Below are 18,765 nucleotides of genomic sequence, written 5' to 3' on the forward strand. Positions count from 1 at the left end.
ACCACCCAGGACAAGACGAGACCATCCGGGCCATTAAAAATATCTATTACTGGCCCACATTATCAAAGGATGTTCGCGCCTACGTCAAGTCCTGCCTGACCTGCTTGAGGACCAAAGCTGCTCCACGACAACCAGCAGCTCCTGTGATGCCCAGGGAACCCGCCAACCCCTGGGAGAGAGTGTCCTTCGACATTTTGGGACCATATCCACCAGCCAGAGGAACACGCAACCGCTACATCCTCTTGGCGACAGATTGCTTGAGCAACTGGGTGGAATATCGATGCGTCCAATCTACAAAAAGCCGGGACATCATCCAGTTCCTCCAGGAGGAAATCTGCGGCCGCTGGGGGAAACCTACCACCCTCATCACGGACAACGCAGCCCAATTTCGGACAGATGCATGGGAGAGATTCTTGAGACGGCACAACATCAAAGCCGAATTTAGCCCTATCTTCCACCAGAGGGCCAACCCGGTTGAACGCCGAGCTCAGGAGCTCAAAAAGGGACTCCGCGCCCGATGCAAAACTGCAAATGATCCGAAATGGGAATCCTACCTGGCTGACATCATGTTCAGCCTAAGGACCCGGAGGAACGAGGCCACCCAGGAAACACCCGCTGAACTTCTGCTAGGCTATCTTCCACGGCGCGCAGAAGAAACACAGCGGGAACATCGTCTGGCAAACACCGCAGCCAGACGAGACGAAAGGGTTGCCAGAGCTGTTCAAAAGGCCACGGTATACGCGAGGAACATGGTTCCTGACAACCCTAACGCCCCACCTGCCAGGAGGTTCAGCGAAGGAGAGCAGGTCATGGTGAGGAACCACGTCCGAGGGAACTTCGGACCAACATGGACGGGACCACACACGATCCTGAAGGTCCTAGGCGATCATACCTATGAGGTGCACCGCGACCGGGACGTGAATAGGACCATTCATGTGGATGACATCCGCGCTGCTCCTCCACCTAGGGATGAACCTCCAGAGCAGGATTAAGGTTTATGACGACACGTGTAGATATCAAGGTGAACTGAGTAACCTTATATCTTCACGACGTCGTAAGATCTTCCTCAGGGTGAATTAAGTAGCCCTGACAGAACAGCTGAGGATAACGGGGCCCTGTTACGATACGTTACAGACATCAGAGCGAATCGAGTAACTCTACGTGTTCTGAAACGTCGTAAGGCCCCAGCCGGGTGAATTAAGTAGCCTGGTCGAAAAAACACCCGAACCAACTGGACCACCTGGACCACCTGGGCCACCTGGACCACTATAATTTTAAGTATGATATATCTTAAGTTTGAATTGTAGTTGTATTGTATCTTTTGTATTGTATTTGTATTTATAGTTTTTTTTAGGATAAGAACTTCTTACTGTATGTATTTTCGATTTTTTTCATAAATAAACTTTCTTTTAGCACCGTTAGGTCTTTCAGAGGAGGGGGGATGTCCTCGACGCATCAAGGAATTTGGATATCGGTTAAAATACTTGGGAATTCCAAGGTTGGCCAAATCCAAATTTCTAATTGATTCGATGCAGGGAAATTCCACTTTCGCTAAGTAAAACAAAGGATTTGTTTTACATAAAAGCAGGTGGAATTTCTCTCATCGGTCAGTCGAGCTTGCTCTTCTACTGTAGACCTAGTCGGTGCTATTATTGTTCCTACTAAGTTATTGTTTTATTTCTGATTTCTTATATACCATTTTTATTTTAGCATTATTGTATATTCAGACCTTTTCAGGTTAGAATATTACTTTGATCTATATTTGTTCATATACTGATTGTTTGATATTTTTAATTGGTTATTTTGATTGTTTATTTTTCTTGTATTTTGTGTCTAAGTTGTTCTTCCGTAAGTTAAGAACACTTAGAAATATTTATCTTGCTTTTTCTATTTTATATTTTTGTACTTGTCTAAGTAGTTCTTTCCGGTAAGTCAAAGAACTCTTAGAAATATTTCTCTGAATATTTGACTTGATATTTTAATTGTTTGTCTAAGCCGTTCTTTTCCGGTAAGTCAAAGAACTCTTAGAAATATTTTCATAATCATTGTTGCATTATTATTTCCGATATTTTATCTAAGATATTTTCTTTCTTAAGTTAAGAAAATACTTAATACATTTGTTTCTTTCATTTTCTATTTTATGCTAAGTTGTTTCTTCCGTAAGTCAAGAAACACTTAGACATATTTCTATAATCTGTTTCATTTTTGCATTTCTCGTTTTATATTTTGAGTATTTTATTTTTCCACTCTAAGTCGTTTCTTCCGTAAGTTAAGAAACACTTAGAAATATTTCCATATTTTACTCTCACATTTACATATTTCATTTATCTATATTTCTGTCCTAAGTTGTTTCTTCCGTAAGTCAAGAAACACTTGGAAACATTTTTTTTTCTTTGCATTATATTTTTATACCATTTAATTTAATTGTTTACCAAGTTATTCCTTCCGTAAGTCAAGGAATACTTAGATCATTTTTACCTATCTGTTTTCCATTTTTGCTCTGTTACTTTGTAACTGTTCCTTGGAACCGTTACCTATAACAGATATTTGTCACTGGAACTGTTATTTATAACAGCGGTAGTATTTAACCTTTCTACCAGCGACAAACCAAAGATGGTGAATACCCGATCCAATTCCGGGGATAGGAAGAAGCCCGAAGAGCCGGCGATGGGTCCTACAGGCCCAAATGCCCCCTCTCGGCAACACGATCACTACTCCATCATCGCCAGCTGATCACGTAGGGTAAAATAGAGAGAAAGAGATCGAGAGGACGACGAAGAATCTCATGGTTAAGGAACCTCCGTGAGTCGTTGAACTCCATTGAGCTTTCAGGGCGGCAGCATCAAAGATAAGAATAGCTGATAAGAAGAAATCAAAATATCGGAGAGTGCCACAAAAATCAAGTATAGGTCATTAAAAATGAGAAAGGTCTGTTCGGTGCAAAAATAGTAGAGAAAATGACCTCGATAATCAAAGCAAGTCCTAATACAATTTGGAAGAATATGATTATTATTATTACAGATACTACTGTTGAAATAGGTGGAAAAACTTCAGAAAATAAGTTTGGGAATAAAGAGACCTTGAGGACGGAGTTCACGGAAGAATAAAGAAGAAAAGAAAACTATACAAAAAGCGACAAGAAAATAGATCGGACACATATCTTCAAAACTATAAGGTCGGCAAAAAGAAAGCGAAAGTAGGAGTAGCAAAAGCTAAAGCAAAAGCGTAAACAAATCTATACGATCAACTTGATAACAGAAATTGTGAAACAATATATAAAATAGCCAAATATAGAGCAAAGAAGGCAAAAGATTTAAATCAGATCAGAAGTAAATTTCAAGAAACGGACACAGTAACAGCAGCGATAACCAAAATAACAAACGAGGAAGAAAACAAGCACTTCAAAAAATAAAGAAACGTGAAGTCATTGGACCAGATGATATTCCTGAGAAAGTTTTCAAAAAATATCAAAATGTACAAATAATTCAGGGATAAATTCCTGTGCAGAAAGGTCATCAGGAATAACCGATTGTTTTACTAAGGTTTTTGCATGAAAAGCAAAACAAAATTTTACAAGTATAACAATGATAATAATCTAAAAAATGGCTTACCTTTAAATTTCTTACAGTGGTATAATTTTGATTTTTCGCAGATGTGAGTATTTCTAAAGCTATTCCTGGATTTCCTTGATTGTATGCTATACCTGCACAAAAAGTACATGCTCGTCTCATAGGAAAATGGCCAACATCTTTCAACTCTTGCCACAACTTTAATGCGTATTCTAAGCTTTCTTTGGAATTCTGAAAAATGTAACAATTAATCACTTATTAGCTTCAGAATAATATTAGTCACTTATTATCTTTATGTTTACATAATAAAACAAAAGAAATAAATCAAATATTACGTTGTCCAACAAAGAGCTAAAAATGATTCTAAAAATTTTTTTTGGATTCTTGGAAGTTGAAAATAATACATCAATGGAAATATTACTCCCCATTTAGACAATTTTTTACGTACGTAATGTGTATCTGGTTTTTGCATGCATAATTCCAAAAAATAGATATTTATGTACTTTAACAATGTTTTTGACCAATTTATGTACTTTTAAAATTGTATCCACACATTTTTTAATATTTAAGCGACTTGTTTTAGATCTCACTTCTTCAATCGGCAATCATCATAACTATTAAGACTATAGAAACGGCTGCTCTGAAAAGTTCATTTGATGAACTTCCGTACTATTCTTTAAGGTTGCGCAGCCATGATATTCTACGTTTCCCTATGCTTCTTTTTCCTTGGATATTTCCCTACATAATAAGTTGGAGAAAGTTGTATCTCTCTCTACGTGTACTATGTCCGAGGTATTTTCTTGTTTTGATTGTATTTAAGATTTCCATTTCTTTATTCATCCTTCTCATAACCTCTTTGTTTGTGACTTGTTCTGTCCACGATATTTTCAGAATTCTTCTATACACAGCCAACTCGAATGATTCAAGTTTTTTCATTGATCCCGCATTCAAGATCCAAGCCTACATTCTAAAAAACAAAGTCGACAAAATGTACCACCTCGTTAACCTAACACTTAGTTCCAACTTTAAATCTCTTGTGCAGAGCACTCTTCTCATTTTATTAAGATTTCACTAATTTATGGCAATTTGTTGATAAAACGTAACAATTATAAAATTAATATTTGTGATGCTTAAAAAAAAGCATCAGATACTATCATATGGTGATTATTACACCAGCATTTTCTCTAAATTTTTCCAATTTAAATTATGCAGCCTCATGGTCAGTCACAGTCTCTATAAATACAGAGTAAAATACCATGATTTATAACAACATTTAATAAATAAATATAAGGTTGAATGCTCGAATAAATGAACTTTGATCAGATAAAAGGCATATATCGAGCACTGTTTAATTAAATCTTGCCCAAGTACTTTCGATCCCTAGATCATCTTCAGGGGCATTTCGTCAATTGTGGCCTATCCGGCAAGAACAGGATGTCATAAACATATAAATGTACATTACACTACACTACAAATGGACAAACAAACACTTTAAAATAATTTAAGGAAGGCTACATTACTACATTCTGTCTCCGGCTTCTTCAAGTAATGTAGCCTTCCTTAAATTATTTTAAAGTGTTTGTTTGTCCATTTGTAGTGTAGTGTAATGTACATTTATATGTTTATGACATCCTGTTCTTGCCGGATAGGCCACAATTGACGAAATGCCCCTGAAGATGATCTAGGGATCGAAAGTACTTGGGCAAGATTTAATTAAACTGTGCTCGATATATGCCTTTTATCTGATCAAAGTTCATTTAATAAATACACTATTTACAAGAACAATTGTGATATCATTTAATATTAAAATTAATATAAAATTACACAGAATATTGTTAAAAATTTATAATCATAAATTTGTTCACTAATTTGAACTCTTAAAACCTTCAGTATACACTAAGACACCATAATTACAAATAATGGTTTCACCATAATACTATACACTAATAGGTCACTCTAACAATGCAATTATGTTTGATCTCCTTCGATGAACAGTTACTACCTTTTTATGGCTGCTTATTTTGAGGCAGTCGTGTTTGTTATAGACAAAATATTAGCGATCTTTGGGCCATATCGCGCCTACAGGAGTGAAATGCAAACATTATTTTTCCCACTGTAATCAATAGTAGTACGACTGAAAGTAACATTCCTCCAGTTTCATATGAGGCGGTTAAAATAAAAGTGGTGTAAGTCAGTTATTTGTCATTATTGAGTTATGCTCATATTCGTTTTGTCTATATTCAAATCTATTAGCAAGAAAAATGGTGTAGGTCAAAAGTCTTCTCTTGTCTCATAGATGGCAGCATCGGTTTGATCAGCAAGCGAAACTACTCATATCGTAATTAAATTGTGGTGTAAGTTTGACTTACACCACTTTTATATCAGCCAAGTGGCAGTTTTTGTGGATGCTGTCATTGACTAATGAGTGCTGTTAAGTATGGCTGACGACGTTTCAAGTGTATTAAGTGAAATTAATAGTGAACCTAGTGTTTATTCTTACTCAGGATCGGACGAATGGCTACCATCGAACTCAGAAAATACAGGTAAGTCACATTATATTTACGTATACTGATGAAAAGTATAACATAACCACAAAATTGGTATTTAAACTTTAGTTCTAAAGTTAGCGGTTAGTACACGCATTGTTTTTAGGCAAAATTGTCGTAATCTGTATTCACTTTTCATGTAGACGTAAAATTACGTCTGAAAGAGGTTGTCGGTTGTCGATAACAATGTTTTTTTATTTTAGAAACTGTTGTCGAGAACAGTGTACCTAATAAATCTATAATACAAGATACACCGGAGGTACAACAAGAACATGAAAAACCACCTCGAACTCGGAAACGGCAGATGAATGGTAGTGTAGTAAAAAAAACGAGCAATACTAAGAAATACAGGTAAAAATTGTAGCAGGAAAGATATTTACTAACACGGACTGTTTTTGTAAAAAGAAATGTTTGCAACAAATACCTTTATACAAAATGCCTTTATATGTGGTTTAATAAAACAAAGCATTCCTCAACAAAGACGTCCCAAAGATCAATCACGTTCTGCAAAGTCGGTTAGTAATCAATATTACATACAAGCACAAGGGCAAACCATCAATGTCTGTAAAAAGTTCTTTCTTCAGACAAGTAAGATATCTGAGGGTCGCATATCAAGGGCTATTAAAAAATTGCAAAATAGAAACGAACCTGGATCTGATTGCAGAGGTCGTCGCGCTTCTTTCAAAAAAATTCCTATCGAACGCATAAACATAGTTCGAGGAAACATCAATAGCTTCCCAGCATATCAGTCACATTACACGAGAGCTAAAAATCCCAACCGAAAATATTTATTATCACAACTTAATGTTACTCTTATGTATAATTTGTACAAAGAATCCTGTAACGACAGAAATATCATTCCTGTTTCTATCGACATTTATCGCAGGACATTTGGCAATGAATTTAATCTTCATTTCCATGTATCACATACAGACACTTGTAGTAAATGTGATAGCTATAAAATCAGAAAACCTATCTTGACCGACGATATAGAATTACGTAATTTGGAAACTCAACATGAACTACATCTACGGAAAACAGAGCGTGCTCGAACGTCAATGAAGTCTGATAACGAAAAAGCCCAGAATGATGAATCCTATTACTCTTTTGCGTTTGACCTAGAAAAGTCTCTCGCTTTTCCCAAGCTCAGTACGTCCACAGCGTACTATAAACGCCATATGTACGTTTACAACTTTGGCTGTCAAGAACTTTCAACTGGTTTAGGCTTCATGTATGGGTGGGATGAGACGCTTGCCTCTCGAGGTTCGCAGGATATTGGATCGTGTATAGTTAAGTACATTGAAACACGCACATCGCACTTTAAGCATATTGTTGCCTATAGTGATACTTCATCAACTAGCCTCTAACGTCTACTGCTGAACATAGGTCTCTCGCACGCTTTTCCACTTAGTCCGATTTTGCGCCATCTGAATCCAATTTGTAGTCACTCTTTTTATGTCATCTGTCCATCTCGTTGGAGGTCGATCTCTATTTCTGTTAGCTTGTATTCGGGGCTCCATTCCAAAATTCTTTTTGTGGTACTTGCACCGGACAAAATAGGAACTGGAACGTTGCCTTATCCTTATTAAAGATAGTACTTAGTGACACCAATCAGGCGGAAACAATTGATCTAAAGTTTATGGTGAGTGGTCATTCCTACCTACCCAACGATGCAGACTTTGGATCAATAGAAACTTACTCCAGATGAAAGGCAATTTATGTCCCAAACGATTGGTATTCTATCATAATGAAGTCACGAAGACATAAATCGTTCCACTTTACACAGATGGTTAGCGAAGATTTTAAAAGTGCCTGCAATCTCAAAAAAGCAATCACACAAAGAAAAGTGAATTGTGATAATGAGCCAGTATCGTGGTTAAGAATACAGTGGCTTAGGTGCAAGCGAGACGAACCCTTTAAGTTATTTTATAAAGAAACGCTAAATGAAGAATCTGACTTTTTCAGCATCAACATTCTGCCAGGCGCACAAAAAGGAAGGCCCAGATTATTGAAAAACATTCTACAATACCGACTTTATAACAGTCCTCGACCAGTGACTATTATGAAAAAACGGGATATGTCTGACTTGTTGCCATTTATCTCACCTGTGCATCATAGTTATTTCAATAATCTTATTACATCTGATTCTCTTGGACGCGTTGATGATTCGGACCACTCACAGATGACGAGTTTCCAGCGAGTAACGAACCTGGGGCATAAAACCTGCAATGTTGTTTGTACACGATGTTGATTTGATTTTTTGTATCTTTCTCTGTCCAATAAACTTTTGATGAAATAGTGGTGTAAGTCATTTCAACCATTGTTCTAAGTCTCCCCTGTATAAATTAGTTCAATATACCTCCATCAAGAGTTTCACATACGCATTGCTGACAAAGGTAAGGGATAATTAATACGATTTATTTGTCGTGGATTTAATGATAGTGATCTTAGTAAAAGCTTCTGTTTCTCAAAATGAAGTTAAACTGACATACACCACTGTTATTTTAACCGCCTCATATGTTGCTGCTGCCAGATCTATCCCTAAACCTACATACCCAAAGAAACAGCTAATAATCAACTGGGCTAATAATCGTCATCGTTTTTCTACGGGTGGTAATAACTAAAAACTGATTGATTTTTTCTATCTTAATATATTCGTTATTTCCTCCCCTTTTATTTGCTATGTCGAATGTTAGGATTCGATCAGTTGTTTATTTTGTACTCAGCCAGAGGCCTTCTTTAAGTTCTTTAAGTCAATAAATCAAAATTTGTCTTATAGTAAATCTATTTTTATTCACGGTGCCCTATGATATGTCATATGTCGTTATACGTTCATTAGTAACGAATATACTGTTTCGTGCCCTTTTGGTAGTCACCTTGTTTGTTTTTATGTCTTAATATATTCGTTATATCCTCCTCTGTTATTTGATATGTCGTATGTTAGGATTCGATCAGTCGTATATTTTGCACTTAGCCACAGGCCTTCTTTAAGTCAATAAATCAAAAATTATCTTAAATTCTATTTTTATCCATAGCGTCCTCTGATATCTCGTATGTCGCTATGCGTTCACTAATAACGAAGATGCTGTGTAGTATCCTTTTGGTAGTCGCCTTGTTTGTTTTTTCTACCTTAATATATTTGTTATATTCTACTCTTTCTGTTATATGCTTTGTCGTTATCCATACTGTCATGAATGTCTCAGTTTAACACTATACGTTCATTAGTAACGAATATAAGATTTAGTGCCCTCTTGGTAGTCGCCTTGTTTGTTTTTTCTATCTTAATATAATCCTTATCCCCTCCCCTTTCATTTAACGCATGACACGCTCCAATCCACGACCAATAACAACGGATATATGATTTAATGCAGGTGATGGGGTTTTCGATACGGACAGACAGACAGACGGAATAAGAAAATTATATATATATATATATATATATATATATATATATATATATATATATATATATATATATATAAACTAAGGTACACTCGAAGAGTGGTGGGTTTTTCGGTCAAAGTGGAGAAATAAAAGACAAAGAAGGTGGCTACTTCATCTATTTATTGAAGACGTTTCGCTTTCTGCTCAGAAAGCATCATCAGTTCATCTAAAATGAACAATATGAAACCAAACATCCATAGAGAAGTTACAACAAAAGTGTGTTACCTGACAAAGACATGTAGCAGTCAATGATGTTAAAAATATGAAAAAACTTACGAAACTGGACATTCAGAGTTAACGTTGTATAAAATAATTAATTGAAACTAGGTATAGTTTGCAATTTAACATAATTAGCACAGCAAAAGAACATGTGATAAAAATACATGTATAAAAAAGTTATTATAAAAACTTAAGTAAAAAACATTAAGGTTTATTTTAAAGTGTAAAGAACTAAAAAGATCATACGAATGCACTTCCAACAAATTTATTTAATAAATTAGATTTTAATTTTAACTTTAGGTAACATTATAAGTTATTTAGATTAATAGTAATAAGATAAAATGAAGTTACCAGTCTTTAGCTTACTGAGTCTCGCCGATAAATGAATTTACAGGTTTAAAACCCACGAAAACACGTGAAAATAGGTGGCCTTTAGGTCAAAGTGACATAAACAGCAAGGCAACCTACCAACCTCTATATATAAGGCGGTATATTCAAAAATTGTGATAAATTTGGTTTACAGCTTGTCGTTAAAAAACCAAACAATGAAAGGAAAAGGTGGTTAAAATCACCACTCACCCCAAACAGTGATTGATCTGTCAACAAAGAACAAAGCATGCGAAGTCAATCCAAAATATCATATATTATAATATTATGACGTCACTAGTTAGCCAGCTAACAGGTGAAGATTAATACAACTTCCACAGTCCAAAGGTTCAAACATTTAGGACCGTAATGAGAAAGATTCTATGAATCAATTTCAGTTTAATTTTATCAAACAAGTTTATCAAAAAGAACAATTACTTAATTATGTAAAAGTGATATTGACAAATATTAATAAAATATAAGTTGATAAATCTAAGTTAAGGAAGGAATAATTTATTTTATTTTATTTTTATTTAAATTTATTATATGAAAATGTAATAACAAAACCCCAATGTGGGACAAAATTTAAGTAAACAACATATCAAGCCTAATTCTGTAAAATTAATGCATGATAAATTTGACTCAAATTACTAATGTCGGTTCTCTTATTAAGGGTATTAGGATGTTTTAATATTGAACACATTTCTAAAAACTGTCTTTTTACGAGATTACGTTCAGTGCCAAGAATTTTAACTTCATTAAAGTTTACTTCGTGCTTAGTGTTGATAGCATGTTGGGCAAGAGCACAAGTATGCTTAGATAAATTAATATCACTGCGGTGAGTCGTAAGACGCCCTCTCAGTGATCTCCCTGTCTGACCGATGTAACATGAGTCACACTCAGCACAAGGTATATGATATATTACATTAACTTGTTCCAGAAGGGACATAGGTGTTTTAGTTTTAGAAAACAAATTCCTGACAGTCTTAGCATTCTTAATAGCAATTTTAACCGGTACGTCGTTATGTTTGTACAGTTTAACGAGTTTCTCAGTAACTTGAGGAAAATAAGGTAAAGATGAGTAATGGGTAGTTGGATTCCCAAGTACAGTATTAGGCAGAACAGTGTTATTAATTGAATTATTTGATATTGTTCTGAGTTGGTCACCATTGGGTATGTCATTTAAAGAAGAACCATAACTTTGCGTATAAAAGTATTTATTAATAAGGGAGGATGGATAGGAATTCTCAATCAGGATATTTTTAAGTAATTGAAAGGATTCCCTTCTATTAATCGGATGTATCAGTCTATTTAGCCTGCAGCTTAAGGCTAATAAGGTTTAATTTATATTTAAAGGGACGACAAGAGTGGTAGTTGAGAAACCTATTATACCCTGTTTGATAAAATTAAACTGAAATTGATTCATAGAATCTTTCTCATTACGGTCCTAAATGTTTGAACCTTTGGACTGTGGAAGTTGTATTAATCTTCACCTGTTAGCTGGCTAACTAGTGACGTCATAATATTATAATATATGATATTTTGGATTGACTTCGCATGCTTTGTTCTTTGTTGACAGATCAATCACTGTTTGGGGTGAGTGGTGATTTTAACCACCTTTTCCTTTCATTGTTTGGTTTTTTAACGACAAGCTGTAAACCAAATTTATCACAATTTTTGAATATACCGCCTTATATATAGAGGTTGGTAGGTTGCCTTGCTGTTTATGTCACTTTGACCTCAAGGCCACCTATTTTCACGTGTTTTCGTGGGTGTTAAACCTGTAAATTCATTTATCGGCGAGACTCAGTAAGCTAAAGACTGGTAACTTCATTTTATCTTATTACTATTAATCTAAATAACTTATAATGTTACCTAAAGTTAAAATTAAAATCTAATTTATTAAATAAATTTGTTGGAAGTGCATTCGTATGATCTTTTTAGTTCTTTACACTTTCAAATAAACCTTAATGTTTTTTACTTAAGTTTTTATAATAACTTTTTTATACATGTATTTTTATCACATGTTCTTTTGCTGTGCTAATTTTGTTAAATTGCAAACTATACCTAGTTTCAATTAATTATTTTATACAACGTTAACTCTGAATGTCCAGTTTCGTAAGTTTTTTCATATTTTTAACATCATTGACTGCTACATGTCTTTGTAAGGTAACACACTTTTGTTGTAACTTCTCTATGGATGTTAGGTTTCATATTGTTCTTTTTAGATGAACTGATGATGCTTTCTGAGCAGAAAGCGAAACGTCTTCAATAAATAGATGAAGTAGCCACCTTCTTTGTCTTTTATTTCTCCACTTTGACCGAAAAACCCACCACTCTTCGAGTGTACCTTAGTTTATTTTGGATTGACGGTCGTACTCCTTTTCTCGATATATATATATATATATATATATATATATATATATATATATATATATATATATATATATATATACGGTGTAGGTAAAACTTTATGGTCGGTATGGTAAAATTTAACAGGATATCTAACGCAGATATAAAATCATATTTTCAGCGAACAGACAAAGATAACAATCATATTTCCCCTTGGTCTCCCCTCCATATTTCTTATTGCTGCCCATTGCCCAGTAGTAAGACGATTAGTTCCGATTAGTTTCGATCTGGGATCTCTGGTTCCGATCCTAAGAAACTAGAGGTGGGTCGTTGACATTTTTATCGGAACCGTTTTTCGTAAACTGTAACTAGTTGATTGTTTATCAGTAGTTTCAAATAAACTAGTACACAAAAAACATATTGGCTATTATATTGAAAGAAACTAACGAAGGATATATTTATTATAACTTAAAAAATAAATTAAACAATACAAATAGTACTTACATTTACATGACACATTATTAAATCGCGAATCGTCTAAATTGACATTTAAAAACATACGTTTTTCCACTTTTCTTGTTGTTTCTTCTTTTGTTTAAAATTAAACCAGATTTTGAACATGTGTTCACAATGAACAGATTTTGTTACAATACTACAATATTTTATGAATATAGTGGTTAAGTTAGGATATACATGGCGATGGTTTTTCCACCACTGTAATGGACAGTTCCAATCACCGTTCGAAATTTTGTGGTTAATATCATCAGACAAATACATGTCGACTTCTATCTCTAGATACAGGTGTATGTTTAGATGAGTCATGTCTAATAAATTCATTAAAAATACACCATGGACTTAAGTCATCTTTATCAGTTTCTTTTTCTTGTACTGGTTGATTTTCACTAGTACAATCTTCTTTTTCTTTTTTTATAGAAGTAACCAGCTTCTTAACTCTTTCTTTTGTTTTTTATAACTAGGTATTCTGATTAATGAATGAGTTTCGATTTACGATTGATCTGCATTTTCGATTTCAAATCTTTATTGATAGTTCGTCAAAGGATTTATTTATTGTAAATATTCAATTATGAATTATTTTTCTTAGTCAAAATTATTGACCTAGTATAAGAATAATATTTTATTTTCAAAAAATGCGCATTTGTAGAAGATGCAGCTTTTATGGTCCACTTTCTGAATATTGCAATGATTGAAACCTCTCCTGACGCATTTCTGTCCGTTTCGACTACTTCTACTACAAGTACTGACATACTGCCACCGCGACTCAACCGTCAAAAGGTGATGGATACTTCCATTAATAAAAATATTAGTTTAGAACAAAAGAAACAAATAGATATGGATTTAATAAACCTATGCAAAGACTCGTTTCATCCGTTTTCCATAGTTGAAGAACGAGCTTTTAAAAAGTTTGCAGGCTGGATTCCTGGATATAAACCACCAACAAGAAAAACTTGTTCATTACGTCAGGCTCATTACTTCAGGAATGTTATACCAAAACTAAGCAAATTATTAGATCACAAGTTGTTAAAGAAGTAGAAAATATCTGTATTACTACTGACCTTTGGACATATGGAGTAACTGAGTTACATCGCATTAACAGGACAATATTTAACCGAAAATGTAGAATTTAAAACGATTTTATTAGGCTGCTGCCATTTTTCTGGAAACCATAATTCAGAAAAGATCGCTTTTGAAATTAGTGAAAATATTTCACTAATTTTAAATTTCAGTTTAGAAAAAAAACACATTTCAAAAAAAGTACCTTATCTTTTCAAAAGGCTTTTAAAGTATCAATTACAACATAACAAAGTTCCCAAACGGCCAATCCAAGACGTGGAAACTAGGTAGAACTTCACCTATTACATGTTAAAAAGAATGACCGAGTTAGAAGAGGCAATGCGTTCCACTTTTGTATTAGTTAATATAGACTTAGACTTGGACCAAATCTAAATAATGAAGACTGGATTATTTGTTTTCAATTTTCCCAAATTTTACGGCCTTAAGAAATAACAAGTACAATGAGTGGCCAAAAATACTTGAAGGGTAGTTCAGTGACTGTTATGGTACGCTGCCTTCAAGAATCTTGCAATAAAATTTTAGCAAACGGTAACCTTACATCCATAGTATCCGACGTAGTACAATTACTGATATCGGGTTTAGCAAAAAGTATTGTAAATGTGAACACATGTTCAAAATCTGGTTTTAATTTTAAATAAAAGAAGAACACGGTTAACAAGAAGTAAAGTAGAAAAACTTACGTTTTTAAATGTCAATTTAGACGATTCGCGATTTAATAATAACGTGTAATGTAAATGTAAGTACGATTTACTATTTGTATTGTTTGGTTTATTTTTCAAGTTATAATAAATATATCCTTGATTAGTTTCTTTCACTTCAATAAATATACACATAAACGATAATAGCCATTATGTTTGTTTATGTAGGTACTCTCTTACTTGAAACTACTGTTAAACAATCATAGTTATTGTTTACGAAAATCGGTTTAGTTGCGTTAAGAGCGGAGGCGCAAAATTTCAGGCCAATGCTTTTTAAATGTATTCATTTTTTTCGAATCCTGAGAAAACTAACAAATATTTTTGAAAAATTTGAACGCAGAATGAAAGATGACATTATTGCCGAGGGCCGAAATAAACAAAAAGTTTTTTTGAATGAGATACTTAAAATTCAAAATCACACTAAATTTTCTCTTTTTTCGCCCCTGTAACTTATTAAAATAAACATTATAGAAGTTTTCAGAGACTTTCGGCCCTCAGTAATAATGTATTCTTTCATTCTGCGTTTAAATTTTTCAAAAATATTTATTAGTTTTCTCAGGATTCGAAAAAAAAGAATGCCCACCTCTACTCATTCGTTACCTGTGTTCTACTTTGATTCGGTGCTTTAACTACGCGACATGAGACGTTGCCAAATAATTTCGTATGAAGGTTTTTTATTGTGGTTTGATATTTCAATTTATTATTTTTATTGCGAATAAGGCACAACGTGACTTTAAAATAAGCTTATTTTGATGTTTAGATTTCCAATTCGGAAATCGTACTTAAAATACGAAACATTAATAAATTTTATTTACATAAAACGATTTCCGAAGTGGAAATCAAAATGTTAAATTAAACTTATTGAAAAGAAAAATTGTGGCAAATTTAAAATAAAAAACAGTAAGCTGCCATTTAAATCAATTCGCCCAAATTTGATTATCTTAGAATGTTGTTAAAATGCTAAAAAGACAACAGCTCAAATAAAACCAATAAGTTTGGCAATGTTGAACTTCTCCTCTTTTCTTAGTTCCACTAATGCTATTTCGACGATATAATGGGCTGACCTAATATACCTCTCTCTTTTTAAATAGGTGTTTCTCACTCCATCTAACGTAAGATACATACCGACCATAAAGTTTTACCTACACTGTATATATTGATACTGTCATGTGATTTTGGTAGTTGCCTTGTTTTTTTTTTATCTTAATATAATACCAAAGAATATAGACGCTTATAGCGTCTAAGCGTCTATATTCTTGGATAATACTTACCCCCTCCCCTTTAATAACAATAGAGATATGACGTAATGCGGGCGTTGGGGTTTTCGTTACTTATATATATATATATATATATATATATATATATATATATATATATATATATATATATATATATATATATATATATATATATATATATAATCATATATAATTATATATATATATATATATATATATATATATATATATAATTATATATATATATATATATATATATATATATATATATATATATATATATATATATATATATATATATATACATATTAATTGTGTATATACTTCATCTATAATTTACTTACCGTTGCACGTCATCCATGATACCAACACGAAATATTTAGGCGGTAGGTGTGTTCTTTTTTAGAATCACATTGACGAGTGGCATTACAGCCACTAGACATATTTTATTGTATACGTGTAGAAATAATATTTAAAGAATTCTATTATTGTTAACTTAAAGATTAGCACAATAACATGTTTCATTTAATTTGTATAAATGCATTATAAAGCGTTTTTATGAAGAACATTTGTTCGGAACACACTGTAACTGTAATCGAACGAAGGTGATATTTTGGCATACATTGGTAACACTTATTTGACAGTTGCAGTGCTGACACTTTTTGTACTTTATTATTTTAAATTTTAAAGTGAATACCTCTTGTTTTATATTTTTACCTACTTATTTAATAAAATCTATTCTTTTTAGAACAAAATTAGTCTGTTTTATTTCAAAAATGTCACTTAAGAATTTAAATAGTCGTTGTAAAGAGATGGTAGCTTCTTTGATTCATTATTTTGAACAGGAACGTGATAATAACGGCCCCATTCTACCCTTGACTGCTGTTAGAGAAGTATGTAAATGTATGTTTTGTATATTATTGTAAATGCGTAAAATATACATTCTTGTTTCAGCGTGTAGCTGCAGCTTTAAATTTACATATTTCAACAATGAGTTCTATTTCTCAGGCCGTAAAAACTAATACTTATACTAATACTAATAATACAAAACGGTAAATCTCATACTTATCCCTAAACCAGGAAAGGAATTAGAGGAGCCCAGGGCGTACAGACCTATATGCCTGTTAAATACCTTAGGCAAAGTCTTTGAGATTCTTGTGAAGACAAGGCTAGAGAGGGAAATAATGGAGAGGGGTGGCATATCCGACCGGCAGTATGGGTTCAGGAAAGGGAAATCTGCGGTAGAGGCTATAAGCAGGATCAAGAGGGAAATATACATATGTAGGAGCAGATGGATGGTGGCTTTCTTCCTTGATATAAGAAATGCTTTTAATAGCGCTAGCTGGGAAATTATCGTCAGACTACTGGGCGACTTGGGGATATCTTCCTATTTGCAGAATTTGGTTAGGAACTACTTCACAGATAGATGCATCAACATTGCGAGAGGTAACTCTATGAGAACCACGACAGGAGTGCCGCAAGGCTCCGTACTGGGGCCATTGCTTTGGAATGTTCTTTACAACGAGATTTTGGAGACCGACCTGGGCACCGGCGTACAGGCAATAGCATATGCGGATGATCTGGTGGTGCTGGTGGAACACGATGAAAACTGGTCAATCATGCAGAGAGGGAATCGAGCCCTCAACAAAGTGAAGACGTGGATGGGAAGCAGAGATCTCATGTTAGCGGCCGAGAAAACTGAAGCTATGATTCTCAAGGGTCCGAGGGCCAGAGACCATATAGTTTTTGTCCTGGAGGGAGAAAGGATCGTACCTGCCAAAAAAGTGAAGTACTTGGGAGTAGTCCTAGATACGAGGCGAACTTTTGGCGAGCACGTGAAATATGTCGTTAGCAAGGCAGAGGTGAGGACTGCGGCGCTGACAAGGATTATGCCCAATGTGGGGGGTCCGGGGACCGCCAAAAGGAGAATTCTAATGGAAGTGGTCCACTCTACTATACTTTACGCGGCACCGGTATGGCAACAAGTGCTTAACATCAAGAAATATAGACGAATGCTAGAGAACGCCCAAAGGAAAGCACTACTAAGGGTAGCACGTGCATACAGAACAACATCAACGGTGGCCATACAAGTGATCGCGGGTGTGTTACCCATCCACTTGATGGTGAAAGAAAGGGCAGAAACCTACGGGAAGGATGAGCAGGAGAAAATAATAGCCAGGAATAGGAGCATAACGGAATGGCAGGAAGAATGGACAAATGAGCATAGAGCGGCCTGGACGAGGGTATTAATTCCAAATATCGCAGACTGGATGAAGTGCGGGGACAGAGACACCAATTACTTTTTCACCCAGTTCCTAACAGGGCACGGCTCCTTCAGGGCCTATCTAGAAAGGATAGGGAAGGTTGCGGATGGAAATTGCACAGACTGTGGAGTGGCTGACACGGCCGAGCACTGTGTATTCGAGTGCAGAAGATTTAATGAGGACAGAAACGAATAGTATAGAAAGCTAGGTAGGGTAAGTACAAATACCATAATGCAGATAGCAATGAGAGGAGAGACTGAGTACAAGGCAATATTGGAGGCAGTAACTCAAATTGTCAGAAAGAAGGAGATATTGGAGAGGAATCTACAGCAAAGGTAGGTAAGAGAGTGAGAGAGAGGGCGAAAGAGAGAGAGAGAGAGAGAGAGAGGGGATGGGCTATTCATGCGATGCACCGGTCTGAAGAGGACCTACCGCATGAGTAGCCTGTATAAAAGGGGGTGGACTTTAGTTGGCAG

The 18,765-nt window shown here is 34.6% G+C and overlaps 1 protein-coding gene across 1 annotated transcript in view; it reads right to left on the bottom strand.

Moving 5' to 3' along the window:
• Positions 1-18,765, bottom strand: part of LOC140440636 (pentatricopeptide repeat-containing protein 2, mitochondrial-like) — a 54,168-nt gene that overhangs the window by 24,292 nt on the left and 11,111 nt on the right. Inside the window, exon 5 of the mRNA XM_072531006.1 lies at positions 3,612-3,800. Coding sequence (XP_072387107.1) covers positions 3,612-3,800 — 189 coding nt within the window. The remainder of the gene's footprint in view (positions 1-3,611; positions 3,801-18,765) is intronic.

This window comes from Diabrotica undecimpunctata, chromosome 5 (assembly GCF_040954645.1).
Source record: "Diabrotica undecimpunctata isolate CICGRU chromosome 5, icDiaUnde3, whole genome shotgun sequence".
NCBI classification, from domain to species: domain Eukaryota; kingdom Metazoa; phylum Arthropoda; class Insecta; order Coleoptera; family Chrysomelidae; genus Diabrotica; species Diabrotica undecimpunctata.